General features: G+C 44.0%; 1 protein-coding gene across 22 annotated transcripts in view; it reads left to right on the top strand.

Annotated features, from left to right (window-relative positions):
- ADGRG2 (adhesion G protein-coupled receptor G2) overlaps positions 1–18,772 on the top strand; it is a 142,327-nt gene that overhangs the window by 104,010 nt on the left and 19,545 nt on the right. For all 22 annotated transcript variants that reach the window (XM_055269349.2, XM_055269347.2, XM_055269345.2 and 19 more), the window contains 8 exons: positions 123–178; positions 3,458–3,497; positions 3,953–3,990; positions 6,217–6,311; positions 7,775–7,841; positions 13,210–13,598; positions 16,526–16,691; positions 17,547–17,703. In XM_055269349.2, the coding sequence (XP_055125324.1) occupies positions 123–178; positions 3,458–3,497; positions 3,953–3,990; positions 6,217–6,311; positions 7,775–7,841; positions 13,210–13,598; positions 16,526–16,691; positions 17,547–17,703 (1,008 nt within the window). The remainder of the gene's footprint in view (positions 1–122; positions 179–3,457; positions 3,498–3,952; positions 3,991–6,216; positions 6,312–7,774; positions 7,842–13,209; positions 13,599–16,525; positions 16,692–17,546; positions 17,704–18,772) is intronic.

Genomic DNA, 18,772 nt, shown 5'->3' with positions numbered 1-18,772 from the left:
GATTCAGTCTTTGGGGTATAGTTATTTGAGTGGCTGACAAAACTGAAGAACAACTTATTGTTAGAGAGTGAAAAAACAAAACAATGTTTGTTATATTCTTAATGATTTTATGCTTCTAACAGAATCAACACATAACGAATGGCACCTTAACTGGAGTCCTGTCTCTAAGTGAATTAAAGTGAGTAATCTGCCATTTGATTTGAAACTTCAGACATCAACTATGGAAGGATACTTTTTGAGCCATGTTTGCAATTGAAAACTGAGAATGGGAAAGAGACCAGCCCAAAGGTTACAGAGCCAATTGGTTCTTGACTTCCTTGCAGATTAACCATAATCACATCAACTATTATCCCCATGAGGCGCTTTGATGCTCTGAAGTTATATAACAGCTTCATTTGAATTAGCATTTGAGTTTTAATATGATTTGGTATCCAGCATGGTTGAAAGAGGAGTCCAAGGTGGGACTCCAAAGATATGATTTGTTGATGCTTTCATGAAGCATCAGTGATTGATAAGTCAGAGAAAAGTCTTTGTTAAGTAGACCTGGGCTTACAAGGACAAGCACAGATAATGAGAAATGCATTACAAACAGATGCCGCTTGGCCGGGTGCGGTGGCTCACCCCTGTAATCCCAGCACTTTTGGAGGCCGAGGCAGGTGGATCACCTGAAGTCAGGAGTTCAAGACCAGCCTGGCAAACATGGTGAAACCCCATCTCTACTAAAAATACAAAAATTAGCTGGACGTGGTGGTGGGCGCCTGTAATCCCAGCTACTCGGGAGGCTGAGGCAGAAGAATTGCTTAAACCCAGGAGGCAGAGGTTACAGTGAGCCACGATTGCGCCATTGCACTCCAGCCTGGGTGACAAGAGTGAAACTCTGTCTCAAAAAAAAAAAAAAGATGCTCCCAGTTAAACAGTAAGTCAAAATGTCAGCCACCAGGATGGCCTAGGCCAGGAGATGATCTTACTGTGTCCGTCACCAAAAGGGTCAACTTCACGTTTATGCCCCCATAGCAGCCAGCAAAGCAGCATCAGAGACAAAATTCATCTACTCTCAACATTGCTACTGCCTCACAAATGAGATTGTTATAAACTTTTGAAGCAAATGTGCTCTAGTGTCTGTGATGACACTGAAAAGAAAAATCTTTCGTTTAAAAACAAAACAAAACAAATCCCTCTTCTTATGGGTCATCTTTCAGATTAGCTTTTGCACCAGGCTACATCTGATGATTCAGCAACACCTAGGCAGAGAGAAGCATTTGGCAGATAGCAAACATCCCTAGGGCCTACTCAGTTTGTAGTGGTTAAGAAGTTCAACTAGTGAGAACTGGGAGTGGGGTGGGGTGTTATTCATGTCCTTTATGCCTATTCTTTGACCTCCTAATGAAATCTAGCTTTTCTAACCATTTATATATGTGAAATGTAAAGCAGAAGAGATCAATTCTCTGGAAGGATCTGAAACTTTAGCTGGACAATAATAGAATAATTTTTTTTTTTTTTTTTTTTGGGATGGAGTCTCACTTTGTTGCCCAGGCTGGAATACAATGATGCCATCTCGGCTCACTGCAACCTCCACCCTCCTGGCTTCAAGCAATTCTCGTGCCTCAGCCTCCCGAGTAGCTGGGATTACAGGCGTGTGCACCACACCTGGCTAATTTTTGTATTTTTAGTAGAGATGGGGTTTTGCCATGTTGGCCAGGCTGGTCTCAAACTCTTGACCTTAAGTGTTCTGCCCGCCTCAGCCTCCCAAAGTGCTAGGATTATAGGCATGAACCACCGTGCCCAGCCAAAACTTTTTTTTTTTTAACTCACAAATTTACAATTAGAATACAACTTGGCATACTTGTAATTACTCTTAATTACTAGACTAGAAATAGAACTGAGTTCATTTAAGGTCACCAGGCATTTGTTGAACACCTACTTTGTGCTGGGCCTTGGGGATCCACAGGGATAAACCCAATTCTCTGAGATAGGAAACCAAGTCTAGAGCAATGTTTCTCATCCCTGGTTGCATATTAAAATCACCTGGGAGCTTTCAAAAATCCCAGTGCCCAGGCATGCTCCATAACAAATCAGTATTTAGGGGCTGAGACCCAGGTGTTGGCACATTTCCAACATGAGGCTAATTGTGAGAACGAGGGCTCTAGAATCTGGTGGGGAAGACACAAGATGAAACAAGTAACAATACAGTGCGACCCCTGCACTGAAGGTGGCTTGTATAGGGTACCAAAGGATGGATGTTCTAAGTCTCTGAATATAGAGCAGGAGGAGCAATTAAACTGGACCGCAGCGGAGGGATAGGGGAACCCCCAGAAAGAAGGTGACCTGTAGGTGGGGCATGGTGGCTCATGACTATAATCCCACACTGTGGGAGGCCGAGGCAGGTGGATCTCCTGAGCCCACAAGTTTGAGACCAGCCTGGGTAACATGGTGAGACCTGGTCTCTATAAAAAATTAGCCAGGCGTGATGGTATGTGCCTATAGTCTCAGCTACTCAGGAGGCTGAGGCAGGAGGATCGCTTGAGCCCAGGAGGTGGTCTCTGAGCACAGTTACGGAGGAATGGCTCCTGCCAGCTTGAGGAGTTAGCAACTATTGCCATGGTCCTTCCCTTCTTCCTTCCAGACCTTGCCTGGTGCCACCATTCCTTGGAGCAGGTTTTCTCAACCTTGGCACTCTTGACTTCCGGGGCTGGATCCTTCTTTGTTGTGGGGGTATCCTGTGCATTGTAAGGTGTTTAACAGCATCCCTGGCCTCTCTCTACCAGATGCCAGTAGCACCCTCCTCAGCGTAACAACCAAAAATGTCTCCAGACACGGCCAAATATCCCCTGGAGGGCAGAGTCTCCCCTGTTTGAGAACTACCGCCTTAGAGTGAATTCTTTAACTAGATTCCTCTTATCCAACTTCATGTGAAGCTCTGCCACTTTGAAGAAATGAAAGCATGCTTGGAGTGGGATTGGAGGAGAGGAAAGAGAGAATTTCCTAAGGGGGAGTTGTGAGGAGGGGAAGGCAGCGTTGGAGAGGGCCAGAGAGAGCAGACCAGGTCAGTGGGAGACGGGGTGAGGAAGAAATCAGAGGCACAGGGTCCCCAGGGTGAGTGGCCTGGCCTGCCCCTCTCAGAAATTTTTGCCTGGGGCCAGCTCTCCCTCTGACCCTCTGCCAGAAGAAGCTGCCTGAGGTTGCAGTAGCCTAATGAATAACAAAATTGTCCAATCATAATTTATAACTCACTTTTGGCTAGAACTGACATAGCTCCCGTCTGGTTGGTTTCCCTTGTCATATAAATAATTTATTTTCTTGCCACATAGGACTCTCTTAGTATACTCTCTGTTTCTTCAAAATGAACACCATAAGCAATATATACCATGTGCTTGATTTAATTGCTGAAATCTAACATGTTTTGAATTTAATATCACTAATGGTCTCCTTAATGTCAATTTCTCTCATTTTATTACAGACGCTCAGAGCTCAACAAAACCCTGCAAACCCTAAGTGAGGTAATCATAGTGCACCCTGTAGCTTGTTTATAATTATTGTTATGACCTGGGGGAAAGCATAGGGTTCTGCATTCCTGGGAGATATGTATTCAAATTCTCCCAAATTTGTTGTGTAAGAGAATGAATGGACTAGTTTTTTTATTCCAAAAATCAGAACTAGAAGCAATGGGTAGACATTACAAGGAGGTAGATTTTCCTTCATGTAACACCAAGGGTTTCTTAAAATATAAACTCTAGGAAAATGAGCTTCCTTGTGTAATAGGGACCTCACGGAGATTGTATGGCCTGAAGAGCGTTGATGATATGCCGGGAATCTGGTAGGAATGTGAAATGGACAATCCCTAAGGGCTCTCGTGATTCTAAAATTCTGTGATTAGCCTTAGGTCTTCTTTTCTGATATTTCCAATTGCCCAAAGTAACATATATGTGTATACATGTTTTTTGTTTTGTTTCAGACTTATTTTATAATGTGTGCTACAGCAGAGGCCCAAAGGTCAGTCATTTTTAATACTTTCATAAATATAATTTCTCCATTTATGAGAAATAAAGTATTAAGGAGTCTAAGTTAAATTGCAAATGCAAAGGGGTCCTCTAAAATAAATACATATTAATGACATTTTGGATTTAAATATTTTTATTTTTCCAAACACTGATCACTCTGTCATATCTATCTTCTCATTTCTTTACAAAGCACAGAGAAGTGTGTAGTATCGGGCCATTTACCTCTGGTTCCACAAGGCTAAGGGTCATCAGTGTCCTTAGCCCCAAGGGCCACCAACATAACCAAGAAATGGCTCCCAGTGGTCCAGGCAGGGTGAAGGCCAGACCAAAAAGAGGGAATGTAACATGGAGCTTGGGAAAAGAAGGAAAGAGGGGGAAGGAAAAGATTGGAAAGAAAGAGAAAAGAACATGGCTGGGTGTGGTGGCTCACACCTGTAATCCCAACACTTTGGGAGGCCGAGGTAGGCAGATCACTTGAGGTCAGGGGTTCGAGACCAACCTGGCCAACATGGCAAAACCCCATCTCTACTAAAAATACAAAAATTAGCCAGGCATGGTGGTGGGCACCTGTAATCCCAGCTACTCAGGAGGCTGAGGCACAAGAATCACTTGAGCCTGGGAGGCAGAGGTTGCAGTGAGCCGAGATTGCACCACTGCCCTCCAGCGTGGGTGACAGAGTGAGACTTTGTCTGAAAAAAAATTTTTTTTAAAGAAAGAGAAAAGAACAGATTAACAAGTACATGCACGCAGGGGTGAATCAGAGCTTGTCCAACAATTATTTGGGGTTGCACAGATTATCATTTTGAATTGTGTCCACTGGCTATCCTGGCTGTGTAAACCGATGGCTTATAGGGCAATACACTCAGTATCTGAACCCTGAGCCTTCTGTGACAGTCAAAGTCCTAGAAAATGAGAGTTTCTACTCATTAAACTATTCATTGGTACAAATAAGGGCAAGTCTTCTGTGAAATTGTATTCCCTATCCACTGTATGTATTTAGTTCATTTCACTGACCTCTTTTCGTTATTGCAACATTAATTTTCTTTCACCTAAACCAAGGCTAAAGTAGAAAGAAACAGAGAGAATGTCTTCAATTCTTAGCTATCTAATAATCTAGATAGAATTCCCAGAAAGCTTTTTTTTTTTGAGATGGAGTCTCACTCTGTTGCCCTGGCTGGAGTGCAGTGGCACGATCTCGGCTCACTGCAACTTCCACCTCCCAGGTTCAAGTGATTCTCCCTGCCCCAGCCTCCTGAGTAGCCGGGATTACAGGTGCCCGCCACCACACCCAGCTACTTTTTGTATTTTTTTAGTAGAGACAGGTTTTCAGCATGTTGGCCAGGCTGGTCTCAAAATCCTGGACTCAAGTGATCCACCTGCCTCGGCCTTCCAAAGTGCTGGGATTACAGGTGTGAGCCACCGCACCCGGCCCCAGAAAGATATTGTTGGATTTGAAAGATCTTGATGTGGTTGGGTGCAGTGGCTCACGCTTGTAATCCCAGCACTTTGGGAGGCCGAGGTGGGCAGATCACCTGAGGTCAGGCGTTTGAGACTAGCCTGGCCAACATGGCAAAACCCCATCTCTAATGAAAATACAAAAATTAGTGGGGCGTGGTGATGCACGGCTGTAATCCCAGCTACTCAGGAGGCTGAGGGAGGAGAATCGCTTGAACCTGGGAGGCAAGGAGGTTGCAGTGAGCTGAGATCATGCCACTGCACTCCAACCTGGGCGACAGAGTTAGACTCCATCTAAAACAAAAAAAGAAAAAAAGATCTTGATGTTCATCTAGACTGGTATGTGAAAGGGCTCCCATGATGGAAACTCAAATGTTTATAGACACCAGGCAAGTGGCCAGCCTAGTGTTTTGGGGGTGAGATTAAAGGTGTCAAGGGGCTTGCTTGTCTCTGCGACCAAGTTTCACCCCTGCCTATTCATTGTGTAGGTAGGCAAAATGAGCCAGCACCTATGTGTGGTCAGAGAGTCTCTGGTTTGCAACCTCTGTGAATGTGAACCTCCATAAATGTCTCTTAATATAAAGTCTTTCTGGGTAAAATTCAGACTGTGGTAAATGGGTATTTACAAGCTTATTGGGGTGATATCACAAGTTAACAGTATCAGTGTCCCCTTTCCTCACTCTAAGTTTACAAAAGCAATTACAAATATGTAGGTAGGTTTCCTATTTAGTAACATTCTGGTTATGTATATTTCTCCTTACAGCACATTAAATTGTACATTCACAATAAAACTGAATAATACAATGAATGCATGTGCTGTAATAGCTGCTTTGGAAAGAGTAAAGATTCAACCGATGGGTAAGTTGTCTATTATTGTATTATTGCTGCATTAATCTTCATGTGGCTTTTAATGTGTTATTTTTCTAATTGAAAATGTAATTAATAAATTTACATATGTTACACCTTTCTGTTTTGACTCCTTTGTCCTTGGGCAATTTCTCTCTCTCTCTCTTTTTTTTTTTTTTTTGAGGCAGAGTCTCAGTCTGTCACCAGGCTCAGTGACGCAATCATGGCTCACTGCAGCCTCCACTTCCCGGATTCAGGTGATTCTCCAACCTTAGCCTCCCGAGTAGCTGGGACTACAGGTATGCACCACCACACCCAGCTAATTTTAACATTTTTAATAGAGATGAAGTCTCCTTATGTTGCCCAGGTTGTTCTTGAACTCCTCGGCTCAAGTGATCCTCCTCCCTGGGCCTCCCAAAGTGCTGGGGATCATGAGCCACCACACCTGTCCATTGAGCAATTTTTAAAGAGCCCTAGAAGGTTATTTTTCCTGCTTGCTAATAAAGTTTTTTATTTTATTTTACTTTAAGTTCTGGGATACATGTGCAGAACGTGCAGGTTTGTTACATAGGTATACATGTGCCATGGTGGTTTGCTGCACCTATCAACCCATCATCTAGGTTTTAAGCCCTGCATGCATTAGGTGTTTGTCCTAATGCTCTCCCTCCCTGCTAATAAAGTTTTAATATGTCTTATTTGATAATATGATAAACCCTGTTGAGAAGGAGAATTCTTTTTGGAGTGTTCAATGGATTGCTACTGGGATATGTCCACTTTTTAAATTGACAAGCAAAAATTGTACATATTTGTGGTGTACAATGTGATGTTTTGATATACATCACAGAATGGCTATATCAACTATTTAACATTTGCATTACCTCACATACCTATCATTTTTTGTGGTAAGAACATTGAAGGTCTACTGTCTTAGCACTTTTCAAGCATACAATACATTCTTATTAACTGTAGTCATCATGTTGTACAATAGATCTCTTTTATTCCTCCTGCCTAACTGAAATTTTGTGTCCTTTGTCCAACATCTCCCCAATCCCTCCGCCTCTGACCCCCCAGTAAACAGCATTTCACTCTCTGTTTCTATGAGTTTGACTTTTTAGATTCCACATCTGAGTGGGATCATGCGGTGTTTGTCTTTCTGTGCCTGCCTTATTTCACTTAATATCATGTCCTCCAAGATGTGTTTACTTGTGAATTCCTCTTAGGAGTTACTGAAGAGTGATTAGTGCTGCAAGCATATAACCCCCAAAAAATCAATAAATATTTTTGAGCACTACTATGTATACGGTATATAATTGTCAATATAACGGCGTCCAATCTATTTTATCACCTGTTTTAGACGATTGCTCTTTTAAATGCAGGCAGTGTAGAAACCGTGATACTTAATGGTTCTGAGCTGCCACCTTGCTTTGTTCTTGACCGTGCATTTTTCTTGTTCCTTTTCCTTTTGTCTCCCCTAGAACACTGCTGCTGTTCTGTCAGGACACCCTGCCCTTCCTCCCCAGAAGAGTTGGAAAAGCTTCAGTGGTATGTAACAAACATGCTGACCCTTCTCCTTAAAAAAAAAAAAAAAAAAAAAAATCACCATGCTAGCTAAGGAGTTTTAGAATTTGGGGAGTAAAGAAGGCTTTCAGTTTTAGGGAAAATGCAGTTTTCTGCAGTATGAAGTTTCCACTTGGACCATTGCCTTAAACCAGTGCTTTGAAATCTTCGCTGCACATTAGAATCACCTGGGGAGCATTAAAAACACTGACTCCCAAGACTCACCAACTAAATGTTTTGTCATTTAAAAAACATGTTCCACGGTCTGATAGGTGAGAAATGGCAGCTCAGTGTTACTTTAATCAACATTTCCTTACTAAGGCAGAGTCTGAACTTTTTTTCATATATTTGGGGGCTGTTTTGTATCTTTTTGTGAATTACATGTCTTTTCTGTATTTTTTCTAATTGATATCTGATCCATTATTTAAGAATACTTTAGTCCGGCGCGGTGGCTTACGCCTGTAATCCCAGCACTTTGGGAGGCCAAGGCAGGCAGATCACGAGGTCAGGAGATTGAGACCATCCTGGCTAACATGGTGAAACCCTGTCTCTACTAAAAATACAAAAAAAAATTAGCCGGGCGTGGTGGCGGGCGCCGGTAGTCCCAGCTACTCAGGAGGCTGAGGCAGGAGAATGGCGTGAACCTGGGAGGCAGAGCTTGCAGTGAGCCGAGGTTGCGCCATTGCACTCCAGCCTGGGCGAAAGTGCGAGACTCCGTCTCAAAAAAAAAAAAAAAAGTACTTTATATATTGTGCATATTAGCTCTTTATATGCATATCTATGGTATATGTTGCAAATATTTCCTCCCAGTATTTTAGTTGTCTTTTGACTTTATCATGTTTTTTGTCATGCAAATTTTGAAACAATTTTATGTAGTTAAATATGAAAAAGTTCATCTTTTCCCCAGTGATCTGAGATGTCACCTTTGTCAAATACTAAATTTTGATAGGCATTTGGGTCTAATTCTGGATGTTAGATGTTAACACTGGGTGACCAAGCTGCGTGGGAGGTATACAGAGCTGTTTGTATTGTTTTTATAGTATTTCTGTAAACCTAAAATTAGTTCCAACAAAAAGTTAAAAAAAAACACTGATTCCCAGTCACCAGGCTCAGAGATTCTGATTTAATTGGTCTGGGATATAGCCTAGGCATTAAGGCCCTTCTGGACCAGGCACAGTAGCTCACGCCTGTAATCTCAGCACTATGGAAGGCCCAGGTGGGAGAACTGCTTGAGCTCAGGAGTTCAAGATCAGCCTGGGTGAGATCTCGTTTCTACTAAAAATTTAAAAAAAAAAAAAAAAAAGCTGGGCATCATGGCATGTGCCTGTAGTCTGAGGTGGGAGAATCACTTGAGCCCAGGAACTCAAGGCTGCAGTGAGCTATGTTCATGCCACTGCACTCCAGCCTGGGCGACAGAACAATACCCTGTCTCAAAAAAAATAAAAATAAAAATAAAAATAAAAGCCCTGCTGGCGATTCTAATGTGCAACCAAAGTTGAGAATTGATGCCTTAAAATCATTGCTCCAATGGAGGGAAACTGGGAGATGGGTGCTCCAAAATAGCAAAAGACTCTGAAAGTCACACATGATGTGACTGCAGGTGTATAGAAGTATACATAGAAAAAAACAGGAAGGACATGAATGAAAATGTTCACTGTGGTTCCCCACGAGTGACCTGCCTGCTGGCATTATGAGTTTTTTGTTGTTGTTGTTTTTTTTTGTTTTTCTTTTTTACTTTTTCTTTTCTTTCTTACTTTGCAGCATTTTCTATATTCTTCTACAATCAGATAAAAATTGTATTTGGAAAAAAAGGACTTTTAAAAAAATCTGTGTAGCTTCTCAGATGGGAAGAGAAGGCTAAGTGTAGCCTGTCTGCCCTTTGTGGGCCAGATTTCTGGGATATGCTAATATTAAAACATTGGACCTTGAGGAACAGGTAAAAGTCTTTGGTTAAGGATTTGTAGCAGCATTTTCTGCAATAAAAAGTAAAGAGTAACATGCCCCATTCGGCTTCACATGCCCCATTAAGCTGGAGCATTGAGCCCCATTTTGGGGATAGAGTTTCTGGAAGCATTGGGATCGGATCAGAAGAGCATCCCTCTTTTGAGGCAGCCCCACTGACCCCTAGTGGCTGCCCATTCAGAGGGTGGTTAAGAAGAAGAAACAGGAATAGAAAAGGGGTCAGGATGTGAAACTGATGTCCAGCTGGGGCTCAGTCATTAACTAGCTGTGTATCCGTGTTCAAGAGCAGATGCTTTTTTACCTTCAGAGTCTCAGGTCAAATGAAGAAGTGAGTTAGAGCTCTGTAAAATTAGGAAATGGACTAGATCAACACTTCTCAAATATCACCGTGCACATCCATCACTCAGGATCTTGTTAAAATGCAGACTCTGATCCAGTAAGGCCTGGGCCTGAGACTCTGCATTTCTGACAAGCTCCCCAGGTGAAGCCAGTGTTGCTGGTTCATGGACCCCACTTTGAGCACCGAGGGTCTATATAGAGACTGTAGAGCAGTGCTAGTGGTTCTCAATCCTGGCTGCATGTTGAAATCCTCTGGAGTGTTTTAAAAACATTGATGCAGCTGGGCATGGTGGCTCACGCCTGTGTAATCTCAGCACTTTGGGAGGCCGAGGTGGGAGGATTGCTTGAGGCCAGGAGTTTGCGACCAGCCAGGGCAATATAGTGAGACCCTGTCTCTACAAACAGTTTTTAAAAATTAGCTGGGCAGAATAATGTACATCTGTAGTCCCAGCTACTTGGGAGACTGAGGCGGGAGGGATCACTTGAGCCTGGGGAGTGGAGGCTGCAGTGAGTCATGATCGTGTCACTGCATTCCAGTCTGGGTGATAAAGCAAGACCCTGTCTCTGAATGAATGAATGAATGAATGAATTTAAAAATACATCGATGCCTGCCTCCTACCCTCAGATACTGGTGTAGGATGCGGCCTGGGCTTCCCAGTTTTTAAAAACTCCTGGGTGGGGTGATTCTAATGTGCAGCCAAGTTCGAGAACCATTGGGCTAGAATTAGATGCCCACCCAGGGTCTTTCTAATATGTTGGTTCTTAGGTTTAACTGTACATTAGAAATACCTGGGGTATTTTTAAAACATACTGATGTGTCAAAGTGGCCTTCTGGGGTGCTGGAAATGCTCTGTTTTGATCTAGGTGGTGATTATATATAAAATTCGTCAAGCTCTAAATGTAAGATTAGTACACTTTATGCAGGCTACACCGCAGTAAAGAAACACATTAAAATGACATGCATTCAAATGGGCACCTGCGCCCACCGCCAGAGGTTCCAGGTCACCTGATTTGGAGTGGGAGCCCAGGCATTGGTGCCGAGGTACTCTGAGGGGTTCAGATGTGCTGCTGGCATTGCCCACCACTGCTCTGCCACTTCCCTGTGTGCCTCACAGTGGATGGAGGGCTCTGACTAGCATAAGTGACAGGAGTAGAAGGCAACTTCTTCACAGTTGAGCCCAGTGAACAGGAGCCTGTGTTGGGGGTCTGCCTTCTGCAGGCCCCCAGATAAGCTGAAGAAAATTTAATGTATACTTTGCAAAGCACCTTTACCCCAACTTGGCCAGGTGGATTGCTACAGTGTACAGCTTAGGGAATGGAGCCTGAGAGATGTTGGGTAAATTGTCCACAGGAGTAGTGAGAGCTGGAGCCCTAGTGAAGGTTGTTTATTTGTTTGTTTGTTTCTGAGACAGAGTTTCACTCTTTCACCCAGGCTGGAGTGCAGTGGTACAATCTTGGCTCACTGCAACCTCCGCTAGCCGGGTTCAAGTGATTCCCCTGCCTCAGCCTCCCGAGTAGCTGGGAATATAGGCACCCGCCACCATGCCTGGCTAATTTTTGTATTTTTAGTAGAGACAGGGTTTCGCCATGTTGGCCAGGCTGGTCTTGAACTCCTGACCTCAGGTGATCCACCTGCTTCGGTCTCCCAAAGTGCTGGGATTACAGGCGTGAGCCACCGCGCCCGGCCAAGTCTAGGCTTTTTGACTCATGATGTTTCTGACTGTCTGACACCCTTTATCCTCACTGCCCCGAACCTCAGGGGATGCAGGGAGGCCTATGGCCAAGTGACCAGCCAGACTGGACCAAGCAGGCTTTTCTTTTTATAGATGTGACTTGCATTAGGCCCCTTGACCTAATATTCCTCCCTCTTCTCACCCTAGAGAAGCTCTGAGAACACATTCTTGTTGGTGTTCTAAGTCTCCATCTCAAACTAGATCGGTCAGAGGCTTCCTTGAGTAAATATTCCCTGGGTAATAGTTTGTTGCTCCTCCTCTAGTTGTTCCTCCCTAGATCTCTCAAGACTGATGGATCTTGTGCCAGAGAGTAGGTGAGGACTTCTCCACCTTTGATGCCCATGAAAATCGCCAGAGAGTTTAGAAAATACACATGCCCCATCCCAAGACCAGCTGAATCAAACACAGAGGAGTAGGCCACAGAAATCTATATACACATATGTTTTAAAAAGTGTTCTAGGCCAGGCACAGTGGCTCATGCCTGTAGTCGCAGCACTTTGGGAGGCCGAGGCGGGGCAGATCACCGGAGGTCAGGAATTCGAGACCAGCCTGGCCAACATAGCAAAACCCCATCTCTACTAAAAATACAAAAAGTAGCCGGGCATGGTGGCAGGTGCCTGTAGTCCCAGCTACTCGGGAGGCTGAGGCAAGAGAATCACTTGAACCCAGGAGGTGGAGGTTGCAGTGAGCCAAAATCACCCCACTGCACCCCAGCCTGGGTGACAAGAGTGAGACTCTGTCTCAAAAAAAAAAGAAAATATTCTGGGTAGTTCTCATGCACAGCCAAGGTTGAGAACCACTGAGCTAAAGGAACCTTGAAGACATAGCTGATGTAGACCACCTCTTTTGCCCCAGCTTGATTCATTGTTTTCATTCAACCAACATTTCTTGGGTCAGTTACCATGGGTCAGCTACCACTATGCCAGGCTATAGCAGTGTAAAGTTGATCAAGACAGATTCCTAGTATATGAAAACCAGTTGGGTCACAAGACATTTCGCAGTTCCCCTCACCCGGGAGCACAGAGAAGATCCCCTCAATTGAGTGACCATGAGACACAGAGCAGCAGTGAATTGGAGAGTCACAGAAGAGCATCTCTCCTTGCCCATTCCTCTCCCAGAAAGTAGGTGGTAGAAGTGGGCAGGGGCTGGGGGATAGTGGCAGGTGCACAGAGGGTGTGAAATGGCAGAGGCTGGAAGTGTCATGTCCCTGATGTAACTACGTCAACTTGACGGTGTCAGATGATTGCCAGAGGGGAAAGTCTCGACCCCTCTGTAGCTCATTTGTGTCTCACATGTATCTCTCTGATTTGTTCCTTTAGTGACCTGCAGGATCCCATTGTCTGTCTTGCTGACCATCCACGTGGCCCACCATTTTCTTCCAGCCAATCCATCCCAGTGGTGCCTCGGGCCACTGTGCTTTCCCAAGTCCCCAATGCTACCTCTTTTGCTGAGCCCCCAGATTATTCACCTATGACCCACAATGTTCCCTCTCTAATAGGGGAGATTCACCCCCTTTCACCCCAGCCTTCAGCTCCCATAGCTTCCAGCCCTGCCATTGACATGCCCTCACAGTCTGAAACGATCTCTTCCCCTATGCCCCAAACCCATGTCTCCGGCACCCCACCTCCTGTGAAAGCCTCATTTTCCTCTCCCACCGTGTCTGCCCCTGCGAATGTCATCACTACCAGCGCACCTCCTGTCCAGACAGGTAAATGTAAGATGCCACTTGAACAGCGGCCAATCTGCCAATCAAGACATCTGTGATACGACCATGTTGAGCCTTTCTTTGTATGATGTTCGCTTGATTTCTATAGCTTTCCTTTCGGGATTCTAACTTTCTAATGACTTACATGGTTGCATAATAGTCATTGTGTTGAGGTGGCATATCTAATTTAATCATTCCTTTCTTCTGAAACCATTAAGTTTATCCTACTTTTTAGCTCCCAGGTATCGGTATCTTTCATGCAGTTGTCACTTTGCTTCTCGGCTGTGGCTGAGTTCCATTGTTTTGACCAAGATAATGGAGAAATAGCTCTAAAGGGCAAGCACAGATCTCATGTGATGGAGTTGGAGATTTTCTAGGTTTCTTTCTCCTACAAAAGGTGGTTGGGACACTGTTTTCAACACCCTGAAGAGTAAATTTTTGATCTATTAAACATAGCAGCTCAGTTTAGACAGAAGACAAAAGAAAAAATTGGCAGGTCTGAAAATCAGTCAGTCACAGAGTGACAGAGCTGGGACTGAGCCAAGGTAGTGGTAGGAGGGGAGAAACATTGTGAAGACCCAGGCTTGGGTCCACACGGGCCCTCGCAGACAGTGTGATCTGGAACAAGCTCCTTCTGCCTCTGCCTGTTCTATGTGAGGATCAAAATCATCACACTAACTGCATGAGGCTGAGAATGAAGGTATATGTGAGAACGCTGTGGAAACTGCCAAGGGCTCCCGGGTCCAAAGTGGGCTTAGTGGTTCAGAGATAAAGGCAAGAGGGAAAGAAGCTGAGAGAAATCTGGATACACTGAAGTTTCAGCTCCGTGAGTAAGAGGCAGGTCTTCCTCTAGAATTTGAAGGATGGGGGAGGCAAAGCCAAGTTTTTGGTGACATTAGATTGATTTTGGTACCCACCTCCTCCACCCTGGTGCCAGCATCACCAGGAGATAAGGAGCTTCTGCCAAATGACTTCATATTTCTTCAAATTTGCACTGCTCTCTCTTCAATAAATTTTTAAAAATTGTTTCTTTTTTTTTTTTTTTGGTAGCTTTGGGGTCTTGCTATGTTGCCTAGGCTGATTTTAAACTCCTGGGCTCAAGTGATCCTCCCACCTCAACCTCCCAAAGTGTAGGGATTATAGGTGTGAACCACTGTGCTCAGCCAATAATTTTTTATAAAAATAAATATTTTCGGCCAAATTAGAAAATCACTGGGGCTCTAGTCAAAGGAAGGTCCAATGGCTGATGAAGAATAAAGTAAAATTGAAGTTCATTAGCCTGGGCCTAAGATGCCCACCTTCCCAAAGCTAATTCCCAATGATCCTTAGACTCAGCCTAACAGGCTACACAAAACACTATCAAGGTGGCCTCTGCCGCCTATATATTCCTGGGGCAACAAGAAGCAAAGTGACATATGCATAAAAGTTACAGATTGAGGTGTTACCCAGGAGCTAAAAATTAGAATAAACTTAATGGTTCCAGAAGACAGAAATGATTAAATAAGATATGCTACTGTAACACATGACTATTATGCAACCATGTAAGTCATTAGAACAGAAACAGAAATATACAGAAACTTGGGGGCATTTTCAAGTCTTGATGTGAGGTGAAAATAGCCCAACAACAAATAGTTTGCACACCATGTTTATAACAGTGTAAATACACATGCATAAAGATTCGACGGGAATAGGCAAAATAATAGGATGTTAAGTGGTGAAATTAAGAGTTGTCTGTTATTAAAGACAGGTATGTATCATTGTTTCCCTATTAAAAATAAGACTTAACAGGTGATAGTCCAGCTGTGGATTTCATAATATTCTTTTTTTTTTCTTGTTTTTTTTTTGTTTTTTTTTTTTTTTTTAGAGAGAGAGTCTCACTCTGTCACCCAGGCTGGAGTGCAGTGGCGCAATTTCGGCTCACCGCAACCTCTGCCTCCTGGGTTCAAGCGATTCTCGTGCCTCAGCCTCCCGAGTAACTGGGACTACAGGCACATGCCACCACACCCAGCTAATTTTTTAAATATTTTTAGTAGAGACGGGGTTCCCCCATGTTGGCCAGGCTGGTCTCTAACTCCTGACCTCAGGTGATCCACCTGCCTCAGCCTCCCAAAGTGCTGGGATTACAGGCGTGAGCCACCGTGCCCAGCCCATAATATTCTCTTTTTCACAAAAGAGCTTCCAGCAATCCACATAAAATCCTATACACATGATACAAATTAAATACAAGTATACTTGTGCTTATATGAGTATATACTAAATACACTGATGTGCTTCATATTTTTTAGTTAGATTTATTGAAGTAAAATTTACATACAGTAAAATGTATCCAATTTTATGGATAAATCAAATTTTTGCAGTTCTGTGCAGTTGGAAACACCCACAGTCACGTAACCACCATCATAATCAAGATGTATAAGTTTCCCACTACTCCCAAAGTTCCCTTGTGTCCCTTTGAAGTCAAAACCTATCCCCTCACCCCCAGCCCCTGGCCACTGCTGATCTGTTTCCCTACAGTTTTTTGGATTTCTCTAGAATATCATATGAAGAGACTCACTTAGTATGTGGCCTTTTGAGTTTGGCTTCTTTCACTTAGCATAATGTATTGGAAAATTGGAGATCCACCCATGCCGTTGCACGTATTTAGAGTTAATTCCTTTTTATCGCTGAATAATATTTCACTGTATGGAGATACCACAGTTTGTTGATCCGTTCTCCAGTTGACGGACATTCGGGTTGTTTCTAGTTTGGGACTATTATGAAAAAGGCCACTATAATCATTCATGAACAAGTCTTCCTAAGACATATGTTTCTATTTATCTGGGGCAAATACCCAGGAGTGAGTTTGCCATATCACAGGGTCTATGTACGTTTATCTTTATTAGTGGGTTTTCCATTGTGCGTTCATAACACGATTTGGCCCTTTGATATAGACATCGTCAACACCAGCAGTATTTCTGATCTTGAGAACCAAGTGTCGCAGATGGAGAAGGCTCTGTCCTTGGGCAGCCTGGAGCCTAACCTCGCAGGAGAAATGATAAACCAAGTCAGCAGACTCCTTCATTCCCCGCCCGACATGCTGGCCCCTCTGGCTCAAAGGTACGACTTAGCAAACTGAAGTGGTGGTAAGAGGGGACCCTCCAAAGATAAAGATGCTGCTTACATGATGAATATCACCAAGTCTTTTACTCCCAAGTACCAGGTACATCATGGTTTCTCAGGTTGCTACTCTATTTTCTGCTTAGAATGAGGAGACAGAGTGGGACCGCCAAATCTACACTGCCAACCTTGAGGCCGGGCACTGTGGCTCATGCCTGTAATCCCACCACTTTGGGAGGCTGAGGTGGGCGGATCGCTTGAGGTCAGGGGTTTGAGACCAGCCTGGCTAACATGGTGAAACCCCGTCTCTACTAAAAATACAAAAATTAGCCAGGCGTGGTGATGCGTGCCTGTAGTCCCAGCTACTCAGGAGGCTGAGGCAGAAGAATCACTTGAACCTGGGAGGTGGAGGTTGCAGTGAGCCGAGATGGCGCCACTGTACTCCAGCCTGGGAGGCAGAGTAAGACTCTGTCTCAAAAAAAAAAAATAAAAACAAGGCCGGGCGCGATAGCTCACGCCTGTAATCCCAACACTTTGGGAGGCCGAGGCATATGGATCACAAGGTCAGGAGATCGAGACCATCCTGGCCAACATGGTGAAACCCCATCTCTACTAAAATACAAAAAATTAGCTGAGCGTGGTGGTGGTGTATCTGTAGTCCCAGCTACTCAGGAGGCTGAGGTAGGAGAATTGCTTGAACCTAGGAGGCAGAGGTTGCAGTGAGCCGAGATCACACCACTGCACTCCAGCCTGGCAACAGAGCGAGACTCCATCTCAAAATAAATAAATAAATAAATAAATAAATAAACAAACAAACAAACAAACAAACAATAAACTGCCAACCTTTCTTTACAGATTGCTGAAAGTAGTGGATGACATTGGCCTACAGCTGAACTTTTCAAACACGACCATAAGTCTAACCTCCCCTTCTTTGGCTCTGGCCGTGATCAGAGTGAATGCCAGTAGTTTCAACACAACCACCTTTGTGGCCCAAGACCCTGCAAATCTTCAGGTACATCGTAATTGATGGCAGAAAAAAACATTCTCTTGTGTGTGATTGTAGTCCCCATTGTATTTCATGATTGAGGCAATTACTGCTTATAGTCAGGGGTGATATTCAAAATATTTGGCATCTAGAACAGTGAGGCACCATAGAATCAAGCCGGGCGCAGTGGCTCACACCTGTAATCCCAGCACTTTGGGAGGCCAAGGCAAGTGGATCACTGGAGGTCAGGAGTTCAAGACCAGCCTGGACAATATGGTGAAACCCCGTCTCTACTAAAAATACAAAAATTAGCCGGGCATGGTGGCATCCACTTGTAATCCCAACTACTTAGGAGGCTGAGGCAGGAGAATTGCTTGAACTTGGGAGGCAGAGGTTGCAGTGAGCCAAGATTGCACCACTGCACTCCAGCCTGAGCAACAGTAATATTCCGTCCCAAAAAAAAAAAAAAAAAAGAAGTTGGTCTTGGCTGGCGCAGGATGTCAGAGGTCCCTCTTACACCCTGTGTTAACCCTTTAGCAGCTGAATTTTGGAACGTGGCATGGGTGGTATCCAGCAGATGGTTCTAGGCAGTTGGGAGAGTAGGCAGGGGTGTCAGCTACTTATCATCACATTTCAATATTATAACAAGTGTTAGAACTACACTGCTGTATATAGTGGTGCTGAGTATCATTCCTGTTTCTAGTGTTTTCTGTCCACCTATTTAGAGGGATTGGGGGCTACAAACACCCAAGGAAACCAAGTCTCGCTTTTTAATTTTCATAGTCTTCCCTTTACAAGTGTAGTGCACATGGTTCTATTAGGACTTGGCTCTAACTGGTCACTAACTTGGTGTGTCTGCTGCTACAGTCTCCCTGGGGTCTGCAGTCATCTTGTACTTTTCAACTGTTTCTTTGCATCCTTAAAATGTTTCCTTTCCTTCTTGGAGGCCTCCTCTCCTTATTACACTTCCTTTCTCTTTTTTTTTTTTTTTTTTTTTTTTTTTTTGTTGAGATGGAGTCTCGCTCTGTCACCCAGGGTTGAGTGCAGTGGTGCGATCTTGGCTCACTGCAGCCTCCGCCTCCCAGATTCAAGATAC

This window comes from Symphalangus syndactylus, chromosome X, assembly GCF_028878055.3.
Source record: "Symphalangus syndactylus isolate Jambi chromosome X, NHGRI_mSymSyn1-v2.1_pri, whole genome shotgun sequence".
NCBI lineage: Eukaryota > Metazoa > Chordata > Mammalia > Primates > Hylobatidae > Symphalangus > Symphalangus syndactylus.
Note: the sequence above shows the minus strand (reverse complement) of the source record. Positions and strands in the feature narration are given on the sequence as shown.